Source organism: Poecilia reticulata, linkage group LG14 (genome assembly GCF_000633615.1).
Source record: "Poecilia reticulata strain Guanapo linkage group LG14, Guppy_female_1.0+MT, whole genome shotgun sequence".
Classification (NCBI taxonomy): Eukaryota; Metazoa; Chordata; class Actinopteri; order Cyprinodontiformes; family Poeciliidae; genus Poecilia; species Poecilia reticulata.
This window is the reverse complement of record NC_024344.1, coordinates 5345533-5370637: the sequence shown is the minus strand read 5'-3', so window position 1 is coordinate 5370637 and position 25105 is coordinate 5345533. Positions and strand designations below refer to the sequence as shown.

General features: G+C 40.2%; 1 protein-coding gene and 1 long non-coding RNA gene across 17 annotated transcripts in view; one reads left to right on the top strand and one right to left on the bottom strand.

Annotated features, from left to right (window-relative positions):
- Positions 1 to 25105, bottom strand: part of nbeaa (neurobeachin a) — a 108950-nt gene that overhangs the window by 7265 nt on the left and 76580 nt on the right. For 2 of the 16 annotated variants that reach the window (XM_008427310.2, XM_008427313.2), the window contains exons 18-51: positions 23884 to 23992; positions 23686 to 23767; positions 23379 to 23502; positions 23065 to 23257; positions 21841 to 22530; positions 21293 to 21742; positions 20471 to 20688; positions 20203 to 20356; positions 19725 to 19748; positions 18691 to 18774; positions 17811 to 17991; positions 16183 to 16307; positions 16016 to 16084; positions 15730 to 15898; positions 15034 to 15419; positions 14313 to 14449; positions 12945 to 13099; positions 11617 to 11743; positions 9735 to 9854; positions 7950 to 8083; positions 7320 to 7381; positions 5082 to 5146; positions 4713 to 4821; positions 4332 to 4498; positions 3495 to 3619; positions 3240 to 3395; positions 3112 to 3144; positions 2685 to 2821; positions 2460 to 2577; positions 1936 to 2038; positions 1729 to 1844; positions 745 to 857; positions 410 to 550; positions 205 to 324 (exon numbers count right to left, since the gene is read on the bottom strand). In XM_008427310.2, coding sequence (XP_008425532.1) covers positions 205 to 324; positions 410 to 550; positions 745 to 857; positions 1729 to 1844; positions 1936 to 2038; positions 2460 to 2577; positions 2685 to 2821; positions 3112 to 3144; positions 3240 to 3395; positions 3495 to 3619; positions 4332 to 4498; positions 4713 to 4821; positions 5082 to 5146; positions 7320 to 7381; positions 7950 to 8083; positions 9735 to 9854; positions 11617 to 11743; positions 12945 to 13099; positions 14313 to 14449; positions 15034 to 15419; positions 15730 to 15898; positions 16016 to 16084; positions 16183 to 16307; positions 17811 to 17991; positions 18691 to 18774; positions 19725 to 19748; positions 20203 to 20356; positions 20471 to 20688; positions 21293 to 21742; positions 21841 to 22530; positions 23065 to 23257; positions 23379 to 23502; positions 23686 to 23767; positions 23884 to 23992 — 5296 coding nt within the window. The remainder of the gene's footprint in view (positions 1 to 204; positions 325 to 409; positions 551 to 744; positions 858 to 1728; positions 1845 to 1935; positions 2039 to 2459; positions 2578 to 2684; positions 2822 to 3111; positions 3145 to 3239; positions 3396 to 3494; positions 3620 to 4331; positions 4499 to 4712; positions 4822 to 5081; positions 5147 to 7319; positions 7382 to 7949; positions 8084 to 9734; positions 9855 to 11616; positions 11744 to 12944; positions 13100 to 14312; positions 14450 to 15033; positions 15420 to 15729; positions 15899 to 16015; positions 16085 to 16182; positions 16308 to 17810; positions 17992 to 18690; positions 18775 to 19724; positions 19749 to 20202; positions 20357 to 20470; positions 20689 to 21292; positions 21743 to 21840; positions 22531 to 23064; positions 23258 to 23378; positions 23503 to 23685; positions 23768 to 23883; positions 23993 to 25105) is intronic. The other 14 variants (XM_008427314.2, XM_008427316.2, XM_008427324.2 and 11 more) reach the window with 10 other exon arrangements.
- LOC103475567 (uncharacterized) lies at positions 5247 to 14374 on the top strand. Its single transcript, XR_001777267.1, has 3 exons — positions 5247 to 6361; positions 10815 to 10902; positions 14290 to 14374. It is a non-coding gene; the product is annotated as an uncharacterized LOC103475567 (long non-coding RNA).

Sequence of the window (25105 nt, the reverse complement as noted above, 5' to 3'; positions counted from 1 at the left end):
TGATTTTGTAGTTCCTGAGAAACTATCCACTGAGCAATAAATCAAACGGTCTCTTAGCTTGTCAAAGACACCAGTATCTGATTGGCTCGCCTTTAAGCCAATCACATTTTTTTTTAGGTCCAATCGTTTTATGTAGACTGAGTGTTTTCAGGCATATCAACCGCYGCCCTCAGTGACCTCTTCACTCAGTCCAACAGAAGTTACCTTAACATCCGCCGTGTCCCTCTGGCAGTTCCTCCACCCACGACCGATGCCAGAGAAGGCTCTGTCTGGATGGTCAAATTTGCCATCATTGGCATTCAGGAAAAATGTGGTGAAGGGCTCCTAAGGCCACAGAAAAATACATTCGTTATTGCAGGGGAAGCTTTTAACATCCAAAATGTTTAACGCGTGTAACGCAAACACTTACTATTCTGACCATCCACATCAGTGTGGAGTGAGCTGTGGAGTATAAGGTGGTGTAGTGGTGAGAGGGTGTGCCGTCATCATCCCATGTCTCATAGCGCTCTGCATAAAACGCCGCTCGCTTGGGATTCAGGGCACCGATTGGCTGGAAAACACATATTGTTGCTGAAACCCTCGAAGGAGCACGCATGGTAGCACTACTAATATAAACAGCCCTTTTTATGTTTTCATCATGTAAAGCACTTTGAGTTGTATGGTTGCTGAAAAGTGTTTTTCAAATAAACTTTGCTTTACTTATTTTCATGTTTTCTAAAAACTGTACTGAAACACGATCCTGACCTTGGAAAGGTCTCTGAAGTTGCCGGGCAGAGTGAGATCAAGCTCCTCTGAATCATAGTTGGTCAGGACCCAGGGGAAGACAGGATACTGGTTCAAATCGTTATAGGTCCTCCCTGCAGGGACGAACGCCAAAGAACCAATATGAAACTCTACTTCACTTAAAACAAAGTCATGCAGTGAATACATGTTTGTTTCTGTCTTATGTTACATTCTCTGGCAGCACCTATTAGTTTATTAGAAATACAGTGCCAGTTTACAGACATCAAATCATCAAATCCAGTTTTTGCATTTAATTAAGAACATGAGTGGTTCTTATGTTTAGAGTAGAATGATTAAACAAGAAATATCTTCAAGTAATTTTAATCATTAATATTAGAGGYATCTATTTTAATTTATGATGAATGTATTTGAGCCCTTTAGCATAATTTTCACTCTCTGTGGATTAGAAAAAACTCACAATAAATTAAAACATGTGCATCCCATTAAAATAAACCCTTAAGAGTCCAAAATTGTAGGCAACTTATGTCTATGTTGAATGATTTATAAACTTCTGACAGGCAGGATTGGTAGGAATATTCTACTTGACTGCAGGGAGTTAAAATCAAATGTCGCTTTTAATTTGTTTTATGCCAACATTTTAAAAGAAGAACATCCTCATTAGCCAAAAATGGGTGCAAGACTGGAATAGAAAATACAATAAAAAGCTGAAACTAAAACATTTTATTATATTACCTGAATGTATTTAAAACCAGACATTTAGCCATAAGTAATTACAGATCAGCCATTAAGACAAACATGGATAAAGTAAGTCAGAACATAATGGCAAAAAAAGCTAGCAAAAATAAATGGATAAAAAAATTCTGATAAACCATGATAAACTTCTGCTATGAAACTGGTTCAACAGATTCAAATGATTCGACTAAGAATGGAGAGAAAATGCATTACACATGTTGGTGAGAACGCCGGGTTGCAAAATGAATGTACCTGCAATTGTGTTTAGAAACATGAGGTACTCAAAGTTGGAGATCTCTCTCCTCTGCCAGCGCTGCGTCATGTTCGACGACTTGAAGAGCTGACGTGGGGTCGCCAAGGAGATACGCCTGAGRTGTAAATGCAAACAAACACGGGATTTTTTATTTTCAGTCCTTTTCTTATCCTAAAATGATAAGTCAAACAACACGCGTTTCCCACCTGGCTTGTGGAAGTCCATAACTCGTTCCCACCCCGACCCGAGGGAGGCTGTAGACGACCCTTTTGACTGTGGCCTGGTCAGGAAAGTTAAACATCACAGATGCTGGAAAGAAGCAGAGAAAACATGACCAACATATCAGGAGTATTTAGTACAAATTATGTACTTTCTGAAAAACTAATCATAAACTAATRGGTGGTATACAGATAAATCCAAAAGAAATTACCTCAAGCTATAAGCATATTGAAACTATTTAGATATTTAATTCAAGTCAAGATTTTTATTAAAAAACAGCTAAAAGTCAAACCAAAAATGAATCGTAACTTTATTTTCAGAAACGTCTTCAGTCTCTCCTACACTGCGGTTTGGGAAATTAAATTAATACTTTGGGTTTTATAWAAAGGATCAAAGGGATCTGAACTGTTTATATTTAAAAGCAGACCTAATTGATATGCTGYTACTAATGATTTCATAAAAAGCATGTTAAAAAGAAGCTTACTCTGTGGYAAAATCATTGCAAACTCACTTCTGTTGGCCATAAAGACCTCCAGGCCTGTGTTCTGCAGCAGGTAGCGTCTGGAGAAGACGGCTCGGATCTCACTGAACATCCATTTCCCGTGCAAACCCTCTGAGTAAGCCAGCACCTGTTGAGGATGGACGTCATTATAGCACACAGGAAACGGCTCGTCTTTCCTTTTTCTATTGTCTATCTGCACCTTGATGAGGGGGGGGGGGAATTGCTTTCTCTTACTTTAGCATCCATCTTCTTGAAAGTAGGATCCTCTTCATCAACTTCAAAGTAGATCTCTGTAGTGGTGATGGAGAGAGTGCCTCGAGCCACCACCACAGGGGCTACCAGCTGAGCAGGAGTACTCAGAACCACAGGGCCTGCAGGAGCATGGGGCAATATTAAATTATCTATTCATAGCCCTGACAGGAAGGAGGTCTATAGGAGCATCAAAGACATGGAAACATCAGAAGCATTTCGAACAGGCTAGGATTGATTTTTGATCTGCATTTTCCACTTTGTTTGCACCATCTGGTGTTAAAAGCATCAAGAGTTGATCTGCATCAGAAWCAGATTTAGTAACTTCTGATTAAATCATAATAGGTCAGGTGAATCAGCTGGGTGGTTAGTGCAGCTGAACAAAAAACAACAACTTAAAGGTCCAACTTGCCTTTGGAGGTAAAAAGTCGAGGACGGAAACGAACTAAAAACGAGAGTCATATACAGTTTACTGCTCAGCATGAAGGCGTGACTCCTGTGTTTTTTTTTTGTTTGTGTCTTCGTGCGTCTCCACCTTACCAGCGAGGTTATCGATCTCTTTCTCCTGCAGCAGACTGACGGCGTCATCGTCTCCCTCCAGCATCAGCTCCGCCTCTGGATTCTGGGTGACCACCGACTGACTGCGGAAGTTCTTCTTCGACTTAGCACCCCCTTCCTCCTCATCCTCCTCTGTGCCTGTGTTACACAGTCAGTGAGAAGCTGCACAAAGCTGACACCGGACACAGTTATTTATTTWWTTTTTTATTTTTTTAACAATAGCGCAAAAATACTGACCGTACTCATCCAGAGCTTTTAGTGAAATGTCGGCATGTGTGGATCCAAAGGCATTCCTCACAAATCTTCTCCTCCTCCTGAGATCGTCCTCCCAGTAGTCCAAGCGCCAGAAGTCATGTAATTGGCTGAAGAAATGGGAGGGAATTATGCTTTGAATATTTTTTCTAGTGGATAACAATCAAAGTGTGAATTCTAGGACATTTAAGAGATTAAAGTTTGAGATGAAGCCTTGTCTCAGGAGGCCTTTCCAACTTTACAAACACAGGAAGCTAACTTTTAAGTGATAAAATCTCACAAATGGACTGAATGAAGAGATAAGGAAAAATATAGACTTAATGCATTTAAAAGACAAACAGTAAAAACCAAAGCACGGTGGATGCAACATTAAATTTTGTTGGTTTATCTGAGCAAACAGAAGTAAAATGCAGTTTGGAATATACATAATTAAAGGGCTTTAATGAAAATGTGAAAGAAAGAGGTTGTACACAAAAGACGGAAATTGAGGTTAAAACTCAGACAGGCACGGGTAACTCAGCTTCTTATCAGTGAATGGGCCAGTGTAAACGCTTACAACACTCTTCAGTGTGGATGTTCCAGAGTGAAGAAGACTCAGTTTTCAGTGTCATTTAGGTGTTGAAAAATAAATAGGGCAAAACAGAGACAGTGGAAGAAGATTCTAGAAAGAAAACTACTTTCTACAGAGGGATGTCAGCTGGACAAATCCTAACCACTCTACTGTAATAAACTGCTTTTTATCTTCTGAAGAACTGGTTTGTTCACTGTTTTGTATTCAATACTGGACTGGGCCCTTATTAGACTTTGACATTTTCCACTCACCTCTGTGACATTGTCCCCCAGGCTCCGTGCTTATTGGTCAGGATGTTGAGGATCTTCTGTTTCAGCTGGTTGGCAGTCACATGGTCTCTGTGCTTGGCAGCACTGATGAGGTGGTCACACATTTTCTCCTCCTCTCTGCGGTCCGCAGCATACTGAGCACAGTTAGACTGAGCAGAGGGAATAAGAGTTAAGCAAGGACCACTGGATGCAACTTAATGCATGGATGGTGTACATTGACTTTTTGATAATATTTATTATGAACTTAGAAAAAAAAATACAAAATTCCTACTTTGGTTCAGTAGAAGAAAAAACAGAAAACAAGAGATAAAATGAATGAGCACTGCAGTGCTTTATAACAGGAGATGGAGAGTCCCTATTTACCTCAAACTCAGCGTGTTTGTGGACATCCTCGGCCCGCTGTCTGTTCAGGATGAACTCTGCTTCATTGGCAACACGCACAATGTGATCCTTCATGGCATGGCACAAGAGTCTGGAAAAAGAGTTCAGATGAGAGGTGCATAAATATTGGTAAACAAAAAAAAATCTTTCAGTTTCTTTGATCGAAATTGTCAGCAGAGCTAATAGCTGTGGCACTGCTGCATTCATTTCTAGGCTGTACATTTTAAATGTTAAATTATGCAAAACAAAGGTTTGTTTATTTTGGGACTTCTCACACATCTCTACCAGAGGAGGCAATACACATTAGGGTGACTGTAAATGGATGGGTGACCTTTAAGCTCATTGGATTACCTTCCCTCGTTGATGAGCTCGATGAAGGCCAGTCCAGCATTCTTCTGAATGGAGTTCTGCCACTCCTGCAAGTGGAAGAAAAACAACATTAATATCTGCAAAGATCTTTTTAAAGCAGAAAATACAGTGCCTTAAAAAATAAGTATATGGTTTCTTATAAATATTTGGATATTTTTAGCGCATATTTTTGATTATGAAAGAGTTTTAATGGTTTTTACCAGTTATGTAATTGCGATTTCAATCAAAACCAACTGGGCCATATATGGAAAAAAAAAAAAAACACTATAGCTAACTAATTTTGTTCTCTAATTTCACTCATAACGCCCAGGCCTGATTACTGTCAGATGTGTAGAATTAAAAAAATTAAAAAAAAATGACTTAAACAGAACCGCTCTGACAAAATGAAGCAATAAATCATGTCCAAAGAGTGACAAAATGGCAAAAAAAAGAGAGAAGAGGGACAAATTATGTTTGCATTAAATCTATAACTGTACATTTACTTTTTGAGAATGTTTTTTTACACTTAATGGAACGAAAAATTGCTCATTTATACACCAATGTTTTAAAAATTTGTTGTGGGGTTTTATATAATCAAACAGAACTCTAGTAAGCTTTCACTAAAAGAAAAGGAAGCAAACAGACCGCTTGACTTGTTTAATCAATAACACATTAGCAATGTAAAATGAAAAAACAAACATTTTCATAGCTCTAAAAACATCACTACAATCACAACCATAAATTGCACMATTTTCCATTTCTTKCGCATATGGGAGGGGAAACTTTTCAAAGGATTTAGCACTGCTGCTGAAAGCCTGAAAACTATCAGCGCTCCATTAGCTCCACTGGCTCTTAAGGCCATCTCCAGTTACACCCCCAGCATCTAGGGGATCGATTTCTGGGCTCGAGTTTGCTCTCCGCGGCCCTCTAATGGCAGACGAGGCGGGAGTCAGGGGTAATACTATACATGCTGACGAGATGCCTCCCAGAAGACAAAAAGGACAGGGAGTGGTGGGATGAGAGGGTAGAAGATGAAAACAGTTGCTACCGAAAACACTGAGGCCAGGAAAGCAGAAGAGCCTGGAAGTGTGACTGACGATGGRAAGAAGGAGAGAAGAGAGCAGAGATGGAGTGGCTGAGCTCAGGAGAAAGACCAAGAGGAAACAACTTGAGCATTACTCCAAGAAGAAGAGCTCTTCTGAAGACGAATCGAAATAAACAGACTTGAAGATGTGAGACAGACTTCAAGTCTTAAAGAAACCGGGTCGCCCAGCTCTGTAATGGTGAGTTTCATTCTGTCTTTTGATCATCAAGTACATAAAAAGAACCACTGGGTTTTAATGCATGAGGACAAAAGAACCAGAAATCCTCCTTCATCAGTCAAGATCTGATATTTGAATGATTGTCTTTTTGTGTTTTAAGATTAGGAACATGCAGTTTTCTTTCTTTGCAAGCATGCATGTCAGATAAAGTCATATTACATCTGCAATGAATATATTCCATCATTAACCTCAGTTTATGGATACTTTTACCTTCTTAAATCATCATAACAGACCAAAAATCAAACATTCAAAATTACTACAAATGAGAAAAATGCGACAAAATGAAGTTTTATGGTTTAACCAAGTGGATTGTATAGAGTGTCAGAACATTAGAAAAACATTAAAAAGTATTTTTTTATCCAAAAGTGACCCTTATAGATTCACTACACACAGAGTGACATGAGCCAAGTCCATCCATCCATCCATTCATCCATTTTATTAACACCCTTGTCCCTTAGTGGGGTYGGGAGGGATGCTGGTGCCTATCTCCGGGCAAGAGGCGGGGTCACCCTGGACAGGTCGCCAGTCTGTCGCAGGGCAATATGAGCCAAGTCTGTTAGTTTTTAATAAAAATTAGTTTTCTCAGGAGATTTGATTATTACAGAAGACCAATAAAAACAATGAAGCTTGCTGACCATGTTCTGTACATTAAAGTTCATAATTGGTCAGAGCTGCTTTTACATAAATTATCGAATGCCATGTGACATGGCATGGAGATTAGGAACATGCGGTTTTCAGTCTGAGTAAATGCAAAGGGCTGTTCGAAAACGAAATCAGCATCTCCATAAAATTTGCAATTCTGTGTGCAATAAAAATGYAATTATCGCTTTTTAACATTTTAAATACTGCAATAAAATGATGTAATAAACCTATTAATAGAGATTATCCTGAATGAGAATAAGGTTGAAAGGTCACCAACCTGAGAACAGAGCAGCATTACAAGCTCCACCACAGATGTGCTCGACTTCATGCACACCAGACCTGCAGAACACACAAACACCACAGTCAGGAGGAGACTTTCTTCTCCTCATCTGACAAACACATTTTCCCAAAACACAAAAAATATCATARAAGAGTTAGCAGTTTGGGTTGCTATACAGTCACCATAGCTTAATTTACAAGAGGCATGCCACAGGGAAGACAAAAAGCAGAGAGATTCAGGAAGGAAAGAAGAGGAGGAGGAAGAAGAGAGAAAATTGAGAAAAAGGAACACAGAGACAGTGAATTACAAAACAGGAAGCAGGTGGGCAGACTGAGGACACATTTAGGACAACCTACAATTCAAGTTATGCTAAATATAATCTGATCTAAAAACATATASATCTCTGTCTAGCTGAGTTCATACAGTGCAAAGTAGTGACTTCATACCTGCTTGACGAATGAGTGAAGCAGATCAAAGACGCTCATTCACTCTGTGTCACACACGCACACACACACAGACCGGGACACTTGGTGTTTCTTACACTCAAACATGGCGGTGAGGGACAGTGAATGAGGAGACTCCACAGAGAGGGACGCCAGTTAGAGAAAAAGGAGCCGTGTACAGCACCTGTACCTTCTATGAGCAGTTCCTGCCCATGGCTACCCAGCAGCGTCCTGGACAGGAAGGGAGCGAAGTCCACAAATATCTCCCTTAGCAACGGGGCCACTTTCTCCAGAGCGCGCTCCAACTTAGTGGTGATGCTGCAGAGGAGAACAGGGCGAGAAAGAAAGATGAAGGAACAAAAGAAGTGAGAAGGTCGCACGTGACACACGAGAGCTTAAAATATGTGGGAGTTACAAACAGATGTAAAATACATGCATGACAGAAATGAGCAGGGAAATGGGAGGACAAGAGAAAAACCGGGAGTGTAAACCGGACATGGACGACGCAAAAGGTCAGAATCAAACATGATGATGGTGTGGGATTTGGTGGCAAGGCGGCTGTGTTACTGTTGGGAAAGTGCTGCAGTTAAACAGCTAATCATTGAGCAAATGAACTTAAAAATGGACGAAGCAGCTTTACTATATCGCACTCGAGTGTTGAAAACTGTATTGTGTGTTTTCTTGTAGTATAAATGCTTGGTTCCTGCATTGAGAATTTTTCATGTACAGAAAAAGTTTGGTGAAATATGGGAGCACTGAAAATACTTGTGATCCACTTCCTCATTGTGCTTTACAAGATTTGTTATTTCTCGAGTAAATGAGCAAAATATWTTTCATAATTAAGCTAAGGCAGGTGTTCAATCAACCGATGTCACAGTATTTGTAGAAACTGCCCATTTTAAGGGATCTCCATTTCAACTATATCAATTTGGATGTCTTTTTTTTTTTTTACTTAATGCATATTTTCTCAAATTTTGCCAGAAGTGGGCCAAAAATTGTTGTCATAACTGTATGCATATATCTGAGCCTATCAGCATAATGTTGGCTCCCTGTGTGATTTAAAATAAATTGTACGAAAATCGAACAATTTCACAAAAGAAAAGAAAAAGGTACAAATAATAGTTTACTAAACGGTGGATGAAAAGTTCTGCCGAGTATTGTAAATATTAAGTTATCCTAGCTGGTTATATTTTCACATTTTTTGTGGCTATTGTTGATATTAGAAGAACAATTTGGAGCAAGAGGCCACAGAGGACAACGTTAGAGCAGAAATGTATTTTCCCCTGCTGTTCTTCTTCTAGTTCAGATCTGGAAAACAAACGATAAAAAAAATTAAATAAATAGAAAAATAAATAAAACAAGAGTTTGGTCAGAAATTGATACATGATGTGGAGATGAAGAGAATTTTTGTTCCCTCAAAGCGAGAGCCTTAAGATACTGACTGTTGATGACTACCCTATAGAACCCCACATAATATAAAATCCAACCTGCAGATATCATGTTGTGACAACGGACAGGTGAAAAATTTAGATTAGACAAAAAAACAAATCACCAGATTTTTGAGGGGCTTCCAAGTTTGAAAAAAAAAAAAGCAAAAAAGTAAACAAACAAAACAAACTCAAACATAAATCTGTACTAGAAATAGCAATGTTTGTTACTATGGAAACACTTGTGACCTAGGTCTCTGACAAAGGAATAAAGTGAAACCCAGGTCTGATMTAGACTTTGGGCTGAGTGTGTGAAGACAACCATGCAGTAAGGGACAGACTTAAATGTGGTGCAGTAAATGCGAACAGTATGAGYTGTTGGCCTTCAAACAAAAGTGATGCCATCATCTTGCTGAAGCAAAGATGTCCGTCTTTTGTTACATGGCATACAGAGAACATTTAGTAATAGCTGGCCAGAGCAGAAAGGGTGTGGTGGAGGGTGTGGCAGAAGGGGGGGGGGAACAGGACGGGTGTCTCCTTGCCTAAAACACTGTCCTGCATCTCGGGGGGCTGCCTGGAAGCCTGCCAGAGAGCTAAAAGACTTGAGCTCAGGGGGCGTCTGACCGCTGCGCAGCGCACACTGCGCCACCTCACAATAGGCACTGGAATACAAACCACACATAAAAAACACACATGCAGACATGCACACTGATTAAGGATCACACGTACACACCTCACACACTCCTGTGTCTGCTAATAATTGAAGTACAAACTTCTACAAATCACTTCCTCTCAAAAATCATTTCCTGGTTAGTAAAAACGTATTCAGACTTTAGAGACGTCAACAGTGTTTTTACCAAGACAAAACAAAGGTTGATGTTAATGAAAGTTTCATTTACATGTTCTCTGGAAGACATTAAGAGTGGTGAGCTCAAGTTTGTAGAAATACATTGCTTTGGAAAACTATTTATACCCCTTGAACTGTTTGATATTTTGTAACATTTTGCCAAAAACTGCCTTTTATTTGGATTTTATGAGTCATGGAAAATGAACATCTGCACCAGGCTCGAGTGTTTTTCAGCCTCCAACAGGTTTTCAGAAACTCTCAGCAGGTGCTCAGCCACAGCTAAAGAAAAGGATTCCCACATAAAGATGCTGGTCAYTGTGGGGACGCCGTTTTCAGTGTGACCATCCATTTTCTGCCACATGTAGGTTTTCATGTAGGCCAGAAAATCAGATTTTGCTCCTTCTTCCACATGTTTGTTGCGTTTCCAGATGAGTTGAGAGAACCTTCAAACAGGCCTTCTACGGCTCCTCCATCGTCTTCTTGTTCCAGACAGCCCAGTTTTCTGGAAAACATTTCTAGTTGTCCTGTCTCTATATTACCCCAGAATTATTCGGGATTGGTTGAGTGCGTCTCTCATTAAAGCCATTTGTTCATTAACGTTCTCTGATAAATTTCTGAAACCTTCACAGAAGATCTGGATTTATAATGAGATGAACAACACAGGTGTTTAGTTTACTATTATTTACTACTTAGATGGTTTCTTTAAGCAATTCAAGTTCAAGGGGTATGAATGTTTTCTGCACACTGCAATCAATTGTGTTTTCCTTATCTACAGAGCAGAGCAAGCTAAGACACTGAAACACAGTCATCATGTCGAGGCTGAAGAGCAGCATACAGCGTTGACTAAGTGGGATGCGTCAGTGGTACGTGTGCATGACAGCTTAAAATAAGTATGGTGAGAGGAATATTAATCTTAATCGATATGCAGCCTGGGAGCCAGGCGAGCTCATGTTTCACTTCCTCTGGCTGGATGCATCTGGCCCTCCTCCTAATGAGCTCAGTCTGTGTGTGTGTGTGTGTGTGTGTGTGTGTGTGTGTAGATGCGTGCGTGTGTGTGTGTGTGTGTGTGTGTCTGTTGCAACTGCAGCCATTTTTTTTCCACATCGAGGAGGTTTAATACCAAAGCTCGATCTTATCAGATGAGATTAATGAAATCCCTGTCATTTGTTCATATTTTCCAATATTTCTCTCTTGTCGATGTGTGCTCAGAGGCAAGTGCTCCGAATTTGCTCGTAAAAATAGCTCTTGCTTCGGCTAAGAATTAGATGCAGCGTTTAAATAAACTGACTGCAGATCTGAGAAATTTGCTCCCGAAGCTTTTTGCGAGCTTGTAGCCACATTCCTGAAGCTCCCAGGTCTTCCAGACAATAAGTGCATCATCTAACCTCTCTGTGAGCTGTAAGAACTCTCCGAGAAGGATGAAGGGGCGGGAGTGAGGTGGAAATATGATAACGACACACTTGAAGCCAGACGCATTAACGTGAGAACGAAAACCAAAGAGGAAAGAAAAAAAAACTGAAAAAAAGAGGAAGGAAATCAAACGGCTGGAAAGCTTTTACGATGGCGTTTACACACACCTCATGTTCTCCATAGTGTCTTCTGGCATCGGGGCCACTGTCTGCACTGCTGGCAGATTCTTACTAGTTGCACCGTTAACGAATGATGACGAGGAGGAAGAGGATGAGGAGGCAGAGTCTGCGGCACCTGGGTGGTGGAGGGGGGGAGAGACGGGGGAGGGCAAAGAGGTTAAGAGGAAGAGTGGTGAAAAATAAGACGACCATCCCAGATATGAAACATTTATATCACCAGTCAGAGGCAAATAAATTCAATTTGGATGTTATTTCTCCAGACAAGCTGCTGCACCTCTTCTGGTAATGGTTTGTGAAAATAGCTTTGCAATCAATATAAAGAATCCAGTGCAGGGAGCATCTCCCTCCCACCCCCACCCAGCCTCTTCCATTATGGATGCATAATACAGCAGTGTATCTCTGACAGGCCGGCAGGGATGTGAATACTAATCTATTTCCCTACAATGGATCTGCTGAGTGTGATGCTGCATCTGTTTCTACAAGGAGCAAAGAAAAAGTAAATAAGAGCAAAACGTGGAAGAGCGCTGGTGACAGCCTGAGGGGAGTTTGCTTACTTGCATTAAATAGCTTGTGTTTTTTATCTCTATTCTCAAACTGTACTCATCTGGTTTCTGTGACGCTGAAACTATTTCTAAAACGGAGTTGCTGATTCAGCTTCTTTCTATTCAGTTTTTTTCTTTTTTCCTCCGGCAGGCAAAGTGTGGAAGTAAAAGTACAAGGAGTTTTGAGACAACACAATCAATTCAGACCTGACATGCTGAGGAAAAGTCATTCAACAAAAAAAAATAAATTATATATATATATATATATATAAAAATCTGCATCAGGGTTAGACATGCATCCATTAAATTCTGCCTGTCCTATAGTTATTTTCAACTTTTCTTTGAAGTCTCAGGGGCCAATTCTGACTTTATTTTTCTAATGTTTTAACAAACATTACAAAATATGAGGAACAAATGAGGAAAGAAAGTCAGTTTTTACAGTGGGGCTAATAGTGTGCAAGTGGAAACTGAAATAATTGCAACATTTTTTATACATCAAAGCACATTCTCAATCTTTCTTTAATCTGATCACGTTGTTGTATTTATAGATTAAAATAGCAGGAATTTTTAGTTATTGCATCTTGTAGAGATCTGTGTTTTCCTTGTCCAACAAGCCAAAAACAGAAAAAAATAAATTGAAGTTCTTTACTTTCGCAATAAACAATGACATGTCAACTATCTTTTATGTACTTTTGTTCCAGCCCCCTGGAGTCAAGCAGGTTTTGTTGCCACGGACCGAGTCTCCCTCCACATATCCAACATTTTTTCTCTCACCTGTAGTGTTGATCATGCTCTTGGGTGTTGCTGTTGCAGCGGCAAAAATGTTGGGTGTGCTGCCAGGAGTGGCTGATCCACTGGTGGTGGGTGTGCCCACTGTGTTGACAGACAGGCTGCCGGGTGGGGGCTTTTTCACTGGAACAACAACACTCCTGTGAAAAGATGAGACGCAAACGATTAGGCAAAGTGGCACTTGAGACGTTCCAGCTGAGATTTGTTGTGAAATTGCGCCTTATAAATAAACTGAACTGATGTGAAACACTGACTCTGTAGTGCCTGCAGTGTTAAAATGAAGTGACAGGTGATTTTGGTCCCCACTGAGGTCACCATGGCATCTGATGCAGGCAGCATAGCAACAGGGAGAGCAGGTATCTAACACTTTGAAGTCAATCAATAAATAAAATATAATAAACAAAAGTTTATTTTACAAATGTTTCTAAATATAAAGACTCAGAAAACGTTCCCTTTGTTTTTGTATAAAACAATTTTCTACAATACAGATCTGAACAACATTTTCAGGTTTGGGGTGTAGGATTAGAATATTGGACAAAAACACAGAATTAGTCAATTAATAAACAAATAAATAAGCAAAAATATTTTAATGTTTATTAATAAATTTCTCCATTATATACTTAAAAGAAGAGAAGTTGAATCTTAATGGGGCTTCATGATTGAATAAGCAATATTTTACAAAGATTTGGGTTTGCAACTTAGACCTCAAACATAAGAAAATATAGTAAAAACCTTGAAATAATCTAATCTTTTATAGCAGACTGTACAAAATATTAACAGTGGAGATACCAATAATTGCAGCATTGGGGATTTTACAAAAGCAGTTATTTTAAAAAGTATATTTTTTCCTCATATTTAATAAATGTACTCAAATAAGATGTTGGACTTTTCAAAAATAAAAAAAAGAGAAAAAAATGGGGTGTTACTTGTAATATTTTGTGAATATATTATATCCATTCACATATTTTTAGACTAAAACAAAAACCTCCCAAGTCGTAGCAATTTTTAATCTTTAGTCACTTTTCAGAAAAACACTGAAAAACGAGTCTTATCTAAACAAAACACGGACGAGACTAAACTATCATTTAGCACTCTTTAAATAGTTAAACTGATAAAGTTAAAATCATGTTCTTAGATTTTTATGTATTTATTTGAGTTACAATAAAACAAAAAAATACTGCTAAGTAAAACTTTTTTCACATATTAAACAAAACATCCGGATCCAGTTCTACTATTAGAACAGTGGTCTATATCAACATTGACTGCAATAATTGATCAGCTGATGGGTGTGTTCAGCTCAATGCTAACAAGTCAATATCTTTCTCTGCAGACCCCGCCGTGAATATGGCTGACCTGTCGAAGGAGTGGAACTGCATGGGCAGCATGGGATGCGTCTTCAGAGCGGGGTCCGGGTGGTAGGGCGTCGGCCCGGACTCCTGACCCAACTCGGTGCCATCAATGGGAGCCGCCACCAAGCTCTTCAGGATTTCCTGCGTTTCAGGGAGAAAAACAAATCTGGTGAATAGAGAATCGTTACATTCTGGTTTAAGTGTGAGTGTTTCACAGAGAAAAATGAATATACGACGAAGGAAGGTTTAAACTTTGAATGTCCGGCTGGAGAAATTCACAGGGTCAAACACAGGGTTAGAGTATTTGCCGTATTCAGACTCAGATACATTTCAGGCAGCATTCTAAAAGATTTGGACAATATTTTTAATGCATCAATTGTAACTGCATAATTGATGAAAGCTAAAAAAATAACTAAACCATATCTAAAAATGCCTCACTGTAAATAGTGGTTCTTTTCCTGGAATGCTGTTTTTGGTTTATGCTAAACATGCCTTGTATCGTGGTGTTCACATATTTTAATTTAAGATTCCTTTGTCCAAAATCCAATATTCTAGAAGTCCTGGTCTTTTGTCTACATTGGTGTAAACTTTATTCTGACCTTCATGTATTTCTTAGAGTTCACTAGAAATTAAAAGTTTCTAATTAAACTGATTTCTTGTGAAATATGTCCAAACATGTCCCACAGGTTTTCGTAGGTTGCCCTAATTTTTTTTAAGAAGCTCACCTTAACATTGATGCCTTTGTTTGTTTGGCTGATGCTAGAGATGGACGAAGGTGGCGCTTGGCTCGAGTTCGGAGTGGATCTGGGATCGTGTGGAGAATCCAGAAGGCTCTCCTGCGACCTCCGGACGTCAGACGACAGACTGCACAGCAGATCTGTCCCTCCCCCTCCCCCTCCACCGTTGTCTCGGTCTCGGTCTCTGTCTGTCTCTCTCCCCACCAGGCCCAAGCCAAGCCCACCGAGGCCCACCTCGGAGCCGTTCAGGGACCCAGCCACGTGTCCTTCTTCTCCAATGCCGGAATCAGTGTGGGGGAGGCCTGCCAGAGGAGAGTCATCTACCGGGGTAGGGGTCTGCTTGTCGCGGTCAGAAAAGGCCGTGGACGGGTGCTCTGTTACGATGAGAAAGAAAGAAGGAACATTTTATTTTGTTTATTTAACATGCACTTATATATATGGCCAAATATAAGCGTTGTTTAAATTCAGATGCCAAAAGAAATCTAAGGATATAGGGTTATTTCTTTTTCTGTGCCGATTTCCTCCCTTCTGTTTTATTTGAAATTTTTATCTCCCTGTTAAACTATTTTTGCTTTGCTGCAGTCTGTATTTTCTCCACTCCAGGGTAAAATTGATGAGTCATTGACAAGTTGCTGTATAATATAAATGGTCCTGAACCAGAAGAAAAAGGAAAGAAAAAATCACCAGTACTGGTTGGGGAGTTTATCTCATGGCGGATGCTTCTCCCCGACAAGCTGGTGGACCGGCCGATCTCTCTCTGCGGTTCCAGAATATCTCGGTACTTTGACACCATGAGAACTGAGATGAAGTATACGACTGCCAGTGCCAAAAACTGAGCCTGCTTACTGTCATCCTGCAATAAAACAACACAAACATAAAAAAGAAAAAAAAGACCATTATATTGCAAGCACAGTGGGATTTGTTTTCTTAGTGTTACAACACAAATAAATTCACCAACAGGCATGCTCACCACATCTCTGAAGACTACAGCTCGTAGACGATTGATGTCCACGTCCTGAAGGAGTCTGTCTGGATCCTGCTACAAATATAAGTCATGAAATTGTTGGGTCATTGGATGTTAGTGTGCTAGCTTTTAAGTGCGACAGGATCTGAATGTCATGAATGTGTGTTTGGTACCTTGCTGGCAGTGGAGGCACTGTGGAGGCTGTCCTGTGACTTGCTGCTGGTTAATGAAGACTTGCAACTTCGATCCCTTTGTCTTTGTCTGCACTCCAGGCAGTTTCTGACGGCCACGCAACACACTGAAGGGAACATGGAGGAAACAGGAATTTTCAGAATCAGTGAGGTGTTTAAGATGAAGTCTGAAAAAGCACAAAGAAATCAGAAGCTATCTAAAGGGGAATGGTTTTCTCCACGTCCGCAAGAGAGCAAGACGTAAAGCAGATAACAGAAAGGCTGAAAGTATTTCAGGAAAGTTGCTCCGTTTTTAGCTTTTGAAAACCTCTGTTTGCTATATAATGTAATGGATTTTGAAATGTTTAGAGATCTCAGAGAAATAGAAAGGATCTATATTCTCTAGGAAGCCATTTCAGATGTGTTAACTGTCCTACTATCACATGTTAAATGTAGTTTTAAATCTGAACTCTGTCAACTTTTGATTTAAAATATTAGCAAACCCTGATTTTACAGTGACTGCTCGCTCTCATGGGATGATGTTGCCTCTAATACTAATATAAATAAAACATGATCAACACAGGGAGGTCAAGACTTTTTAAAATATTGTTCTTATGTCATAATCATATCCTCCTTGAAGAGACACTAGAATCAGTAAAAATCAGTATTGGAAGCTTAAAGCTACAGAAAAAAACGTTTCACTTAATAAAGTCGTATTCAAAATAAGATTTAAAGCAGAAATGCACTGCTCCGAATTTTGCGACCAATTTCCAATCTATTTTTCTTGTATAGCTTTGACCTTGCAATGCCCATTTGCATCGGTTTCTCTTTAAGAACTAAAGCATAAGTGCATAACCCAACTTTTTTTTCTTCCCTTCCTGCCATGAGCTCATTTTACTTATAGATACGAGGAGGAGAGGCGACATCATAATGTGTGTGGGAGAGGTATTACTCTAAAACAGGCCTTTACTATTTTAAAGCAAGTCATTTTTGCAGAGTTTCCATTTTAACACCTTTAGCCCACCGTACACTACTGAAACATCAGCTTCTGTGGGTTTTCGCCCTCTAATATATATCCTTACGCTAACTCTGAGCTTTCCAGCAGGTTGCCAACATTTCCCCATCCAGTACGTTCAGAGGAACTTTGTTATACTCTGTTTACCCTTCTTGTCACCTGCTCAAGTCTCACCCCATCTTGCTCTTTTCACAGTGTGAAGCCACCACAAACTTGTGTCGACACGTTTTAAATAGATCCTCATAAATCTGTGCTTTCTTTGGCTTTATAAAACACCTCAATGATTCTGAAACTAGCTAAGACTTTTTCAGCAAGAAACAACTTCCACACAAAAGAGTGTGCTCACATATGGTAAGTAAATAATCACAAAACGTTGACAAAGCTGAAAATCAACACAGTTTAGTCAATTTAATTTTTTTTCTGTATCTCTTATAAAAATGTTTTTGCTTTAGTTTCAAAGTTAACTTATAAAACTGGAAATATTTACAGCACTACTGATCCTAAACATGGCTAACTAAGCAAGCCATAAAGCTGTAATGATGACGTCTACAGCCATAACCATGAGTTCAGAGGTTTTGATTCTGATCAATACTGAATATGTTAGAGCAGCACACACCGAGGCGGAGACACTGCCTCATTAGCCCTCCAGACGACATGTTCTTCTCTGCTTCGATCTCACTGAAGTTCAGCGAGCTGGCAAACACCAGAACGTCCACCATGGCCATCAGACGAGACAGAAAAGTGACCGCCGTCTCTGAAGACATGCCCTGTGTCGCCTCTATGTTCTCCAACTCCGTCTGGATTGGGGAGAGGAAACAAAAACGAACACATTGGAGAGTCAATAATAGTGAATATTGTGGCTGTAAGCACAGTGAGAAGGAAGCTCTCTCTGCAGATGAGGAGAGACGGTGAAATCATCTTTTTTTTTTTTTTTTTCCTTTTTATAAAGAATTCGCCTTTGGGAAAGCTGGGCCTTGGATCAGCATGACTAAATCAGTCATGGCTGTTTGTAGCAACAAACAGGAAGAGCAACCTTCAGGGTCATGCTGAGAAATCAAGATGATGAAATCTGGCAACATAAAGTGCTCTCCACAATACACAGGAAATGCAGCCTGATGACACACAGGTGATGGTAACAATAGCTTTGTGACAGCAGCAGTGTGGTTGTAGTCAACATTGTCGCTTGAGTTGACCTTGTTCTGTGACCTCTAAGCTGGTTCTGTTTTAATCCCAAAGCAGTTATACTGTGATATACAAATACCTATAACCTAATGACAGCACCAAGTGTTTAAAGCAAGCGTTTGCTTTGCGTGTTTCACTGCTTCTGTAAGCAGAGAGCGCAGATCTGTGGGGACTCAACAAAGTGCAAGCATCTGGAGGCTCATCAGAGCACAGACAGCTGAGGAGTAACAGTGACACAGAGTGAGGACAGAAGTGCTTTGGTTGGTGCTCTTAGTTCCTCTGGTGATGATGAGAGTCTCAGGCTCGGTACGCACCTCTCCCCCTGCGCCTCCTCCCCCAGGAATGGGGGTCACCTCCTCTCCCTTCGACCCCCTCTGGGGTCCGGCTCCTCCTGCCTTCTTTGGTGTTGATACAAACGGGACATTCTTAGCAAAAGCAAGTCTCGAGGAGGGTCTAAAACACTCTTGTTCTCTCTCTCTTATAGAAAATACACTCTAGTCCGGGTCAGAAGTTTACATACACATCATAAGCATTACAGTCATATTAGGCTTAAACTTTTAATAACTCATTTTAACCATTCTGTAAAAATTCCAGCTGATTTTGAAAATAAAACTTTGGTTCAAAAGTGGTTTTGTTTCTAAATTTTCAAAGTAATTTATGCGTACACCTCGACAATTCCTACATTCTTTCAGATCTTCACAATAAATAGCAAGTTTACTAAAGTATGTTGATGTGTGTTTGGGTTCATTTTCTACTTAAACACTAAGTTGTGTCTACATTTCAAGCGTCTACTTGATTTATCTTTGTTAAGGCAGAGGACCTAAAGGTTTTTGAAGCTTTATGTAAAGCTTTATGTTGATTCTACATCGCATAGGAAAAATCCACAATGCATTCAAACTTATGCACTCAATTCACACAAAAAAATTCTGCATGCTAAAGTGTTGTATTATAATCCAACTCCAGAAGAATAGCTTTTCAAATACACAATTAAAAGTCGAAAAATAATATGACATTTGTTTCAATGATGTGTTTATAAATGTCTGACCAGAATAATTTTCTAATTTGTTTGGAAAAAAAAATATATATATATATATATATATATCATTTATTCCTACTATTGTATTTCCCCCTTTTTCATTTTATAATCAAAAAAGTGTTTTGAAAGAAAAACGTAACGTCTGACCGCAACAAATAATCTAAATTGGAGATTTGATTAGCAGCACAGAAGCACAGCAGAATAAAACACCACGGATGTCTGACACGCATGGGTTAGTGTTGCTCACAATGATAACAAAACTAGAACAGAAAAATTAACAGAGTAGAAAAAGAGGAATAAACTGTAACTTACAGTGTTGGCACTACTCTTAGAACTCTGCGCATGCAAAACAGACAAAAACAGAGACAAAGAAAGACAAGAAAATACACAAAATACACGCAACACAGAGAGGAAACGAAAGATTAAAATATATAGATGGCAGAAAGGAAAAGTTATTTAAATTATAAATCAAATTGTTAATTCGAAGGATTAGAGCAAAGTTGAAATAAAGATCAAAACAATAAATGCATAAGTTACTAATGAGAAGAATCCATGTTTTTGAAGAGTTTAATTTTTTCATAAATACACATATTGTTAAACCAAACAGGATGTTTTACCAATACATTTAAACTTACATAATCCTTGCTCTTGAAGTGTTTTATTTCTTATAAACAAACAACCATAGAACCAAGGGAAAAGACACGTTTTTATTTTTTTTCACAAATTCAATGCACATTTAAGAGCTACAATTCTCAGTTCTACCACATGGGGGCAGAGAAGAGCCACTTACGGAGGGGGAGGTGGCGGCCGACAGGAGCGGGAGGATGCCTCCACAGGCAATGATGATGTTGTCCACCATCTGAGAAATGAGGTGGATGGTGTTGTGGACGAAGATGATGTTTTCATTGCTGTTCACGAAATCCATCACTGACTTGGTGGAGTGGCTGAAATAAAAACAGGAGAATAAGGAAAGTTAACTTGGTGACACAACTGGGGAAAACGTGCAGCTGACCTAATTTTATGCAGCAGACACACACAGCTCACGTGGCCCCACTCACCTCCTCCACACGTGCACGTCCGTCTCCAGCGCAAACAGCAGGTCGGTGAGCAGCCTCTGGTGCATCGGGGACCATTTGAATTCTGGGATCCGGAACATGGTGGTGCGTGGGCCGGGGCTGAACTGACGCCGCTGCTCTTCTGTCATGGGCATTCCCCGGAAGCCCAGGTCGACGCGCAGGTCCCGCTCCAGCTGGGCTGCGGTGCGGCCGTGCAGGGCCTGCAAGGTAGAGGACGACTGAAAGGTTAACACTGCGTTCGTCCTTTAGGTTAGTCACAATTACAGTTCACTTAAAGAATCAAAGCTAAACAGGGGAGTATCTGCTGTTATTTCATAACATGAGTTTCATTTTTTCAGTTCAGGTCAATCAAACTGAGCGGTAAAGGGAAGCTGGTTTGCAAAAACTGGCTCAATTCCTTTTCAAATGTCCAAACATATCAAACAGTGTTTGGGCAGTTTAAATTTTCATTAACTGATCAATTGCATTTGACCCAGACTATTACCCTCAGATGAGAAAAAAGTCTAGCTCTGCTGCAGTCTATATACAATTCTGACAATGTGTAGATTAGAGAAAATCCACAATTAACTGAAACCTGTGCACCCAATTCTACTTGTTTTTTTTTAATTTATTGAAATATAATCATATAATCATTTTCCTTAATGATTATACTTGAAGGGCTTACGTGAATCATTAAGAGCTCACAATTATACAATGAGTGGATGTAAACTTCAGGCCAGCTGTGTTTGTATTGTAGTTTCACAGAATCATTAGGGATTCTGAGAGCAAAGCAGGTAATTATGCACCTTGAGAGTTCATACTCACCTGGGTGGTAGCTGTAGTTTGGATCTTTTTTATGTCTTTGTCTTTCCCATCATCTGACCTCTCTGTATCAGAAGTGGTACTGGCTGTGTCTCCCCCGGTCTTCAACCCCGCAGTCTCTCCCTCTGGCCCAGATGCTCCCTCCCCCTCTGGGAATTCTGGTCTAGTCGCTCCCTGGAGCTGGTTCTGGCTCTCGGCTTCAGCAATAGAGCTGATGTCAGCCAGAGGACTCTGGATCTTGAATGGTCCATCCTCAGGGAGTTCCCCAGGGGCGTGGCTTTGGGTTTGTGTTAAATCTGAGTCGCAGCTGGTCATGTGGGCCAGCAAGCTGAGGTCATCACTGGCGCTGGTGGTGGAGTGAGCGGGGATGCTTCCTGATGGAGCAGGCTGGTCCGGACTAGGAAGAACAAGGGGATCTGTGGATGCCAGAGCTGGAAGCAGCTTCTCATCAACCTGGTGAAGATAAAATCCAAATTGGTAGCCAGAAGAGGAGGATGAAGCTACACAAAAACTATCTGAATTAATCAGGCAGAGCGATAATGAGATCCTACCTTGCTAAAGAGAAATCCATTGTTGCTTGGAACACTGTCTTTCTCATCAGCTAACGTGATGAGAGGACCCATGTTCCCATCATCCTCCATGCTGACTCTTGAAAGTCCCAGGCTGGTCCCGATTCCAACCCTTGAGCCTGCCGTGTCATCTTTGGGCACCAGATTCCCATTTAGGTTCGGAACAACAGAGCAGTAAGAACTGTCCAAGAGAGAATCCACTTCTACTAGAGGTCCGTTTTCTATTCCCACCCCGCCCCCACTGCCTCCCACACTTCCACTCAAGCCCTCTGGAGACAGGTCCAGGTCATCCAGCTTCACCTCAGTGGCTTCTACTTTTTCCGCTTTAATGTCCACCAGGAGGTCATGGACTTCCACTCTCACCCCTGGACCAGCACTCTGCTCCCCTGGCGTCAAAGCTTCACCGTTCGGCCGCTTCACTGAACCTTCAGCAAGAAGGTTGCGCGAGTCCCCGCCTGCTCCTTCGCCGTACTCTGCTTCGCTTTCAGGGGTCTGCGTCTGAGAGTTGTCATCTATCTCTAGATTCCCGTTAACGACGGGAGCCGGTGTGGCCGAGAGGCCGGAGATTGTGGAGACGGAGCCTTTCTTTCCCTTCTTCATGTTTTCCTCCTCCTGACGCTGGTACTCTTCATACATCTTAGCTAAGTACTCCTTATGGGCTTCATAGGTCACCTGTGACAGATGGTGGGATATAATTGGAAAGGCGATCAGAAGATGTGTACCGAGAGCAGCTTCCCTCCACATCCATACTCAAAAGGTAGTCCCAAGGGGGGCTATAGATCATCACAACCAGACAGCATGAACAAAACTGGGACTCCAGTCTCTAGAAGCATTAAGGCCAGAATCCATAAAATCAACTCAATTTTACATTGAGAACAGGGGAAGATCAAAAAAATAAAAATCTGTGACAGAATCCATGGTTTTTAAAGAATTATATATATTTTTTGTTTACTTAGGTTTTTTCTTTAGAAAGCATCTGTAAACACATAAGTGGCTATTTTTGCTAATAATATATTCCATACAGCCATATAATTCCATTCCATATAATAGGATATGAATCAGTTTTTGTCTCTAACGGGGTTGAGATGGCATTTACTTTAAAAAGGAGCTATGTCAGTAAACTAAATCTTGTTCAGTTCTGCACAAAACTATATTTTGTCAATAAAAAGACGCTGAAGATTTAAGTTTTGCAGTTTCCACTCGTACCTTAGAATGCGCAATGGAGAGAGTATCAACCCAGACCCTCCACCCTCCCCATTCGTATTTGATAGCATGGTAGAGAAGGATCCTGAAGATGTTGTACACCATTTCCGTTATCTTCTGTTCCTCTGGGTTCTTGGGGTTGATATATCCGAGGGAGAACATCCAGTCCTGCCACACCGAGCACTGCAACAGGCAGCTGATAAAAACGCAAAAAAAAAAGGTTACATGAGCTGCCAAGAGGCAAAAATAATCAGTTGTAAAATAAAATGATCAGTTATGAGAATAAATTCAAGAAACTGGTTTTGTTTTGGTTTTACCGTCGGTTTTCACGGCTGTTGCTGAAGAGTTTAATCATGTCGGAGAGGAAGAGTCTCCGGACTTCCATCAGCTCAGAACTGGGCGTGGAGTTCTTCAGCAGCGTAGCCACTACCTTCAGAATCACTGGAAGAAACAAGAAAGAGTCCAATATAAGGGAGCCAGGAAAACAAGAAACTGATGTGTGAGTGACATCAGTAAGTGGGAGATGGTAGCAGAGCTGATTTTCAATCCAGACTTTGTTTGTTTGCATTACCAAAAAGAAAAGAATGGCAGATGGAAGCCACAGAGGAGGGGTCCGTTACTTACTGGGGTTCTGGATCTTGACAGTAGAGTCTGGCTCAGGGTGGGGTTTGTGAACCACCTGGGTGCACACCTGCTCCGTCAGAATCTGCATTGACAGAAGTTTAGCGGATGCCATTTAAACAGCATACAAACCACTTCTGTCCCGGTTATGTAAATCTGTATGGAAATGTAGAGAAAGGAGACGCTGTCACAATTACCTACCTCATATAGCGTGTTGTAGGTGGTGATGGAAACCGTGTTGGTGTGCATCATCAGCCTTTCTCCCAGCAGTGTGAACAGACTGTGTGTGTGCATGATCTCCACCTTCCTCCTGCACAGCAACAGGAAAAAATATTGAATATTATTTAGGATCATTGTAATTATACCCAGCAGTGATTGTCACTGAGAAAACAAAATATTAGTAGGTTGTAAAATTTTGTCACGTCATTTTTAGCAGGATCAGAGAACAGCACTGACGTATTTTCTAACAAAAAGCTTTTGGACTGAATATATAAAATGAACGGTTTTAAAATTTTGACAATCTTCCAATGCAAGGAGATTGTGATATCATATCAAAGCATGGCATTTGAGATTTTATATTAAGGAAAATGCTAGAAGAATGGCAGAAAAAGAACATTTATTAAGCCAATGCTTGCCTTTTTCTAAAGCCAACAGCCACAAGGGGAAATTCATTTTCACCCCTTTTAACTGGGATGAAATTGACTTTCACCCCTTGTAAATTCCGATAAATTGCTTAAAATTCATTACAAAATTTAACAATTACGTAAAAAAAAACAAGGCATCTTAAATTGTCCTTACTGCCACTTTATTGGAAACTTTTTAATTTTTAAATTTTTTAGCTGTAGCAACAAATAAAAAGAATAGTATTGTTCGACATGAATAAAAATTTTATTTCCACACCAACAAGGTGCCTTTCACCAAGGTGTTAATTGAGACGGCGATTCAGATGTTGTTTATTAGCATAACAAATCAACTACATCTCCAGCTTGTCCAGCTTTTCTCATATTCCTTGAACACATTATGATATGCATGATGGGATTTGGATGCTGCAACAACAATTTAGGAAGCTAATTATTGTTGCATAAAAATATTTTAATGACCGTCCAGTTCACAGATAAATCCAAAAGATACCATTTAAGATTTTGTTGTTTTTCTCCCTGCCTGCCTGTAGAACTTACAATTTTAACTGTAACACTGCTTTACAGTGTCAATTTCCATTTAACCCACACCTCAAATAGTAAGAAGCATCTTGTATTCATTATTTTTTATTCAACAAAGCATCCTCGATATCTTGTACGACCGCAATAGTGTTGCTTTTTTTAGCCGTGCTGATGCAACACTGAATTTGGCTTAGGGGTGGCATGAAATGCTCTTAAATGCTGCAGAAGTATGCAAATAGCAATAAAATGTGTGGTGGGAGCAG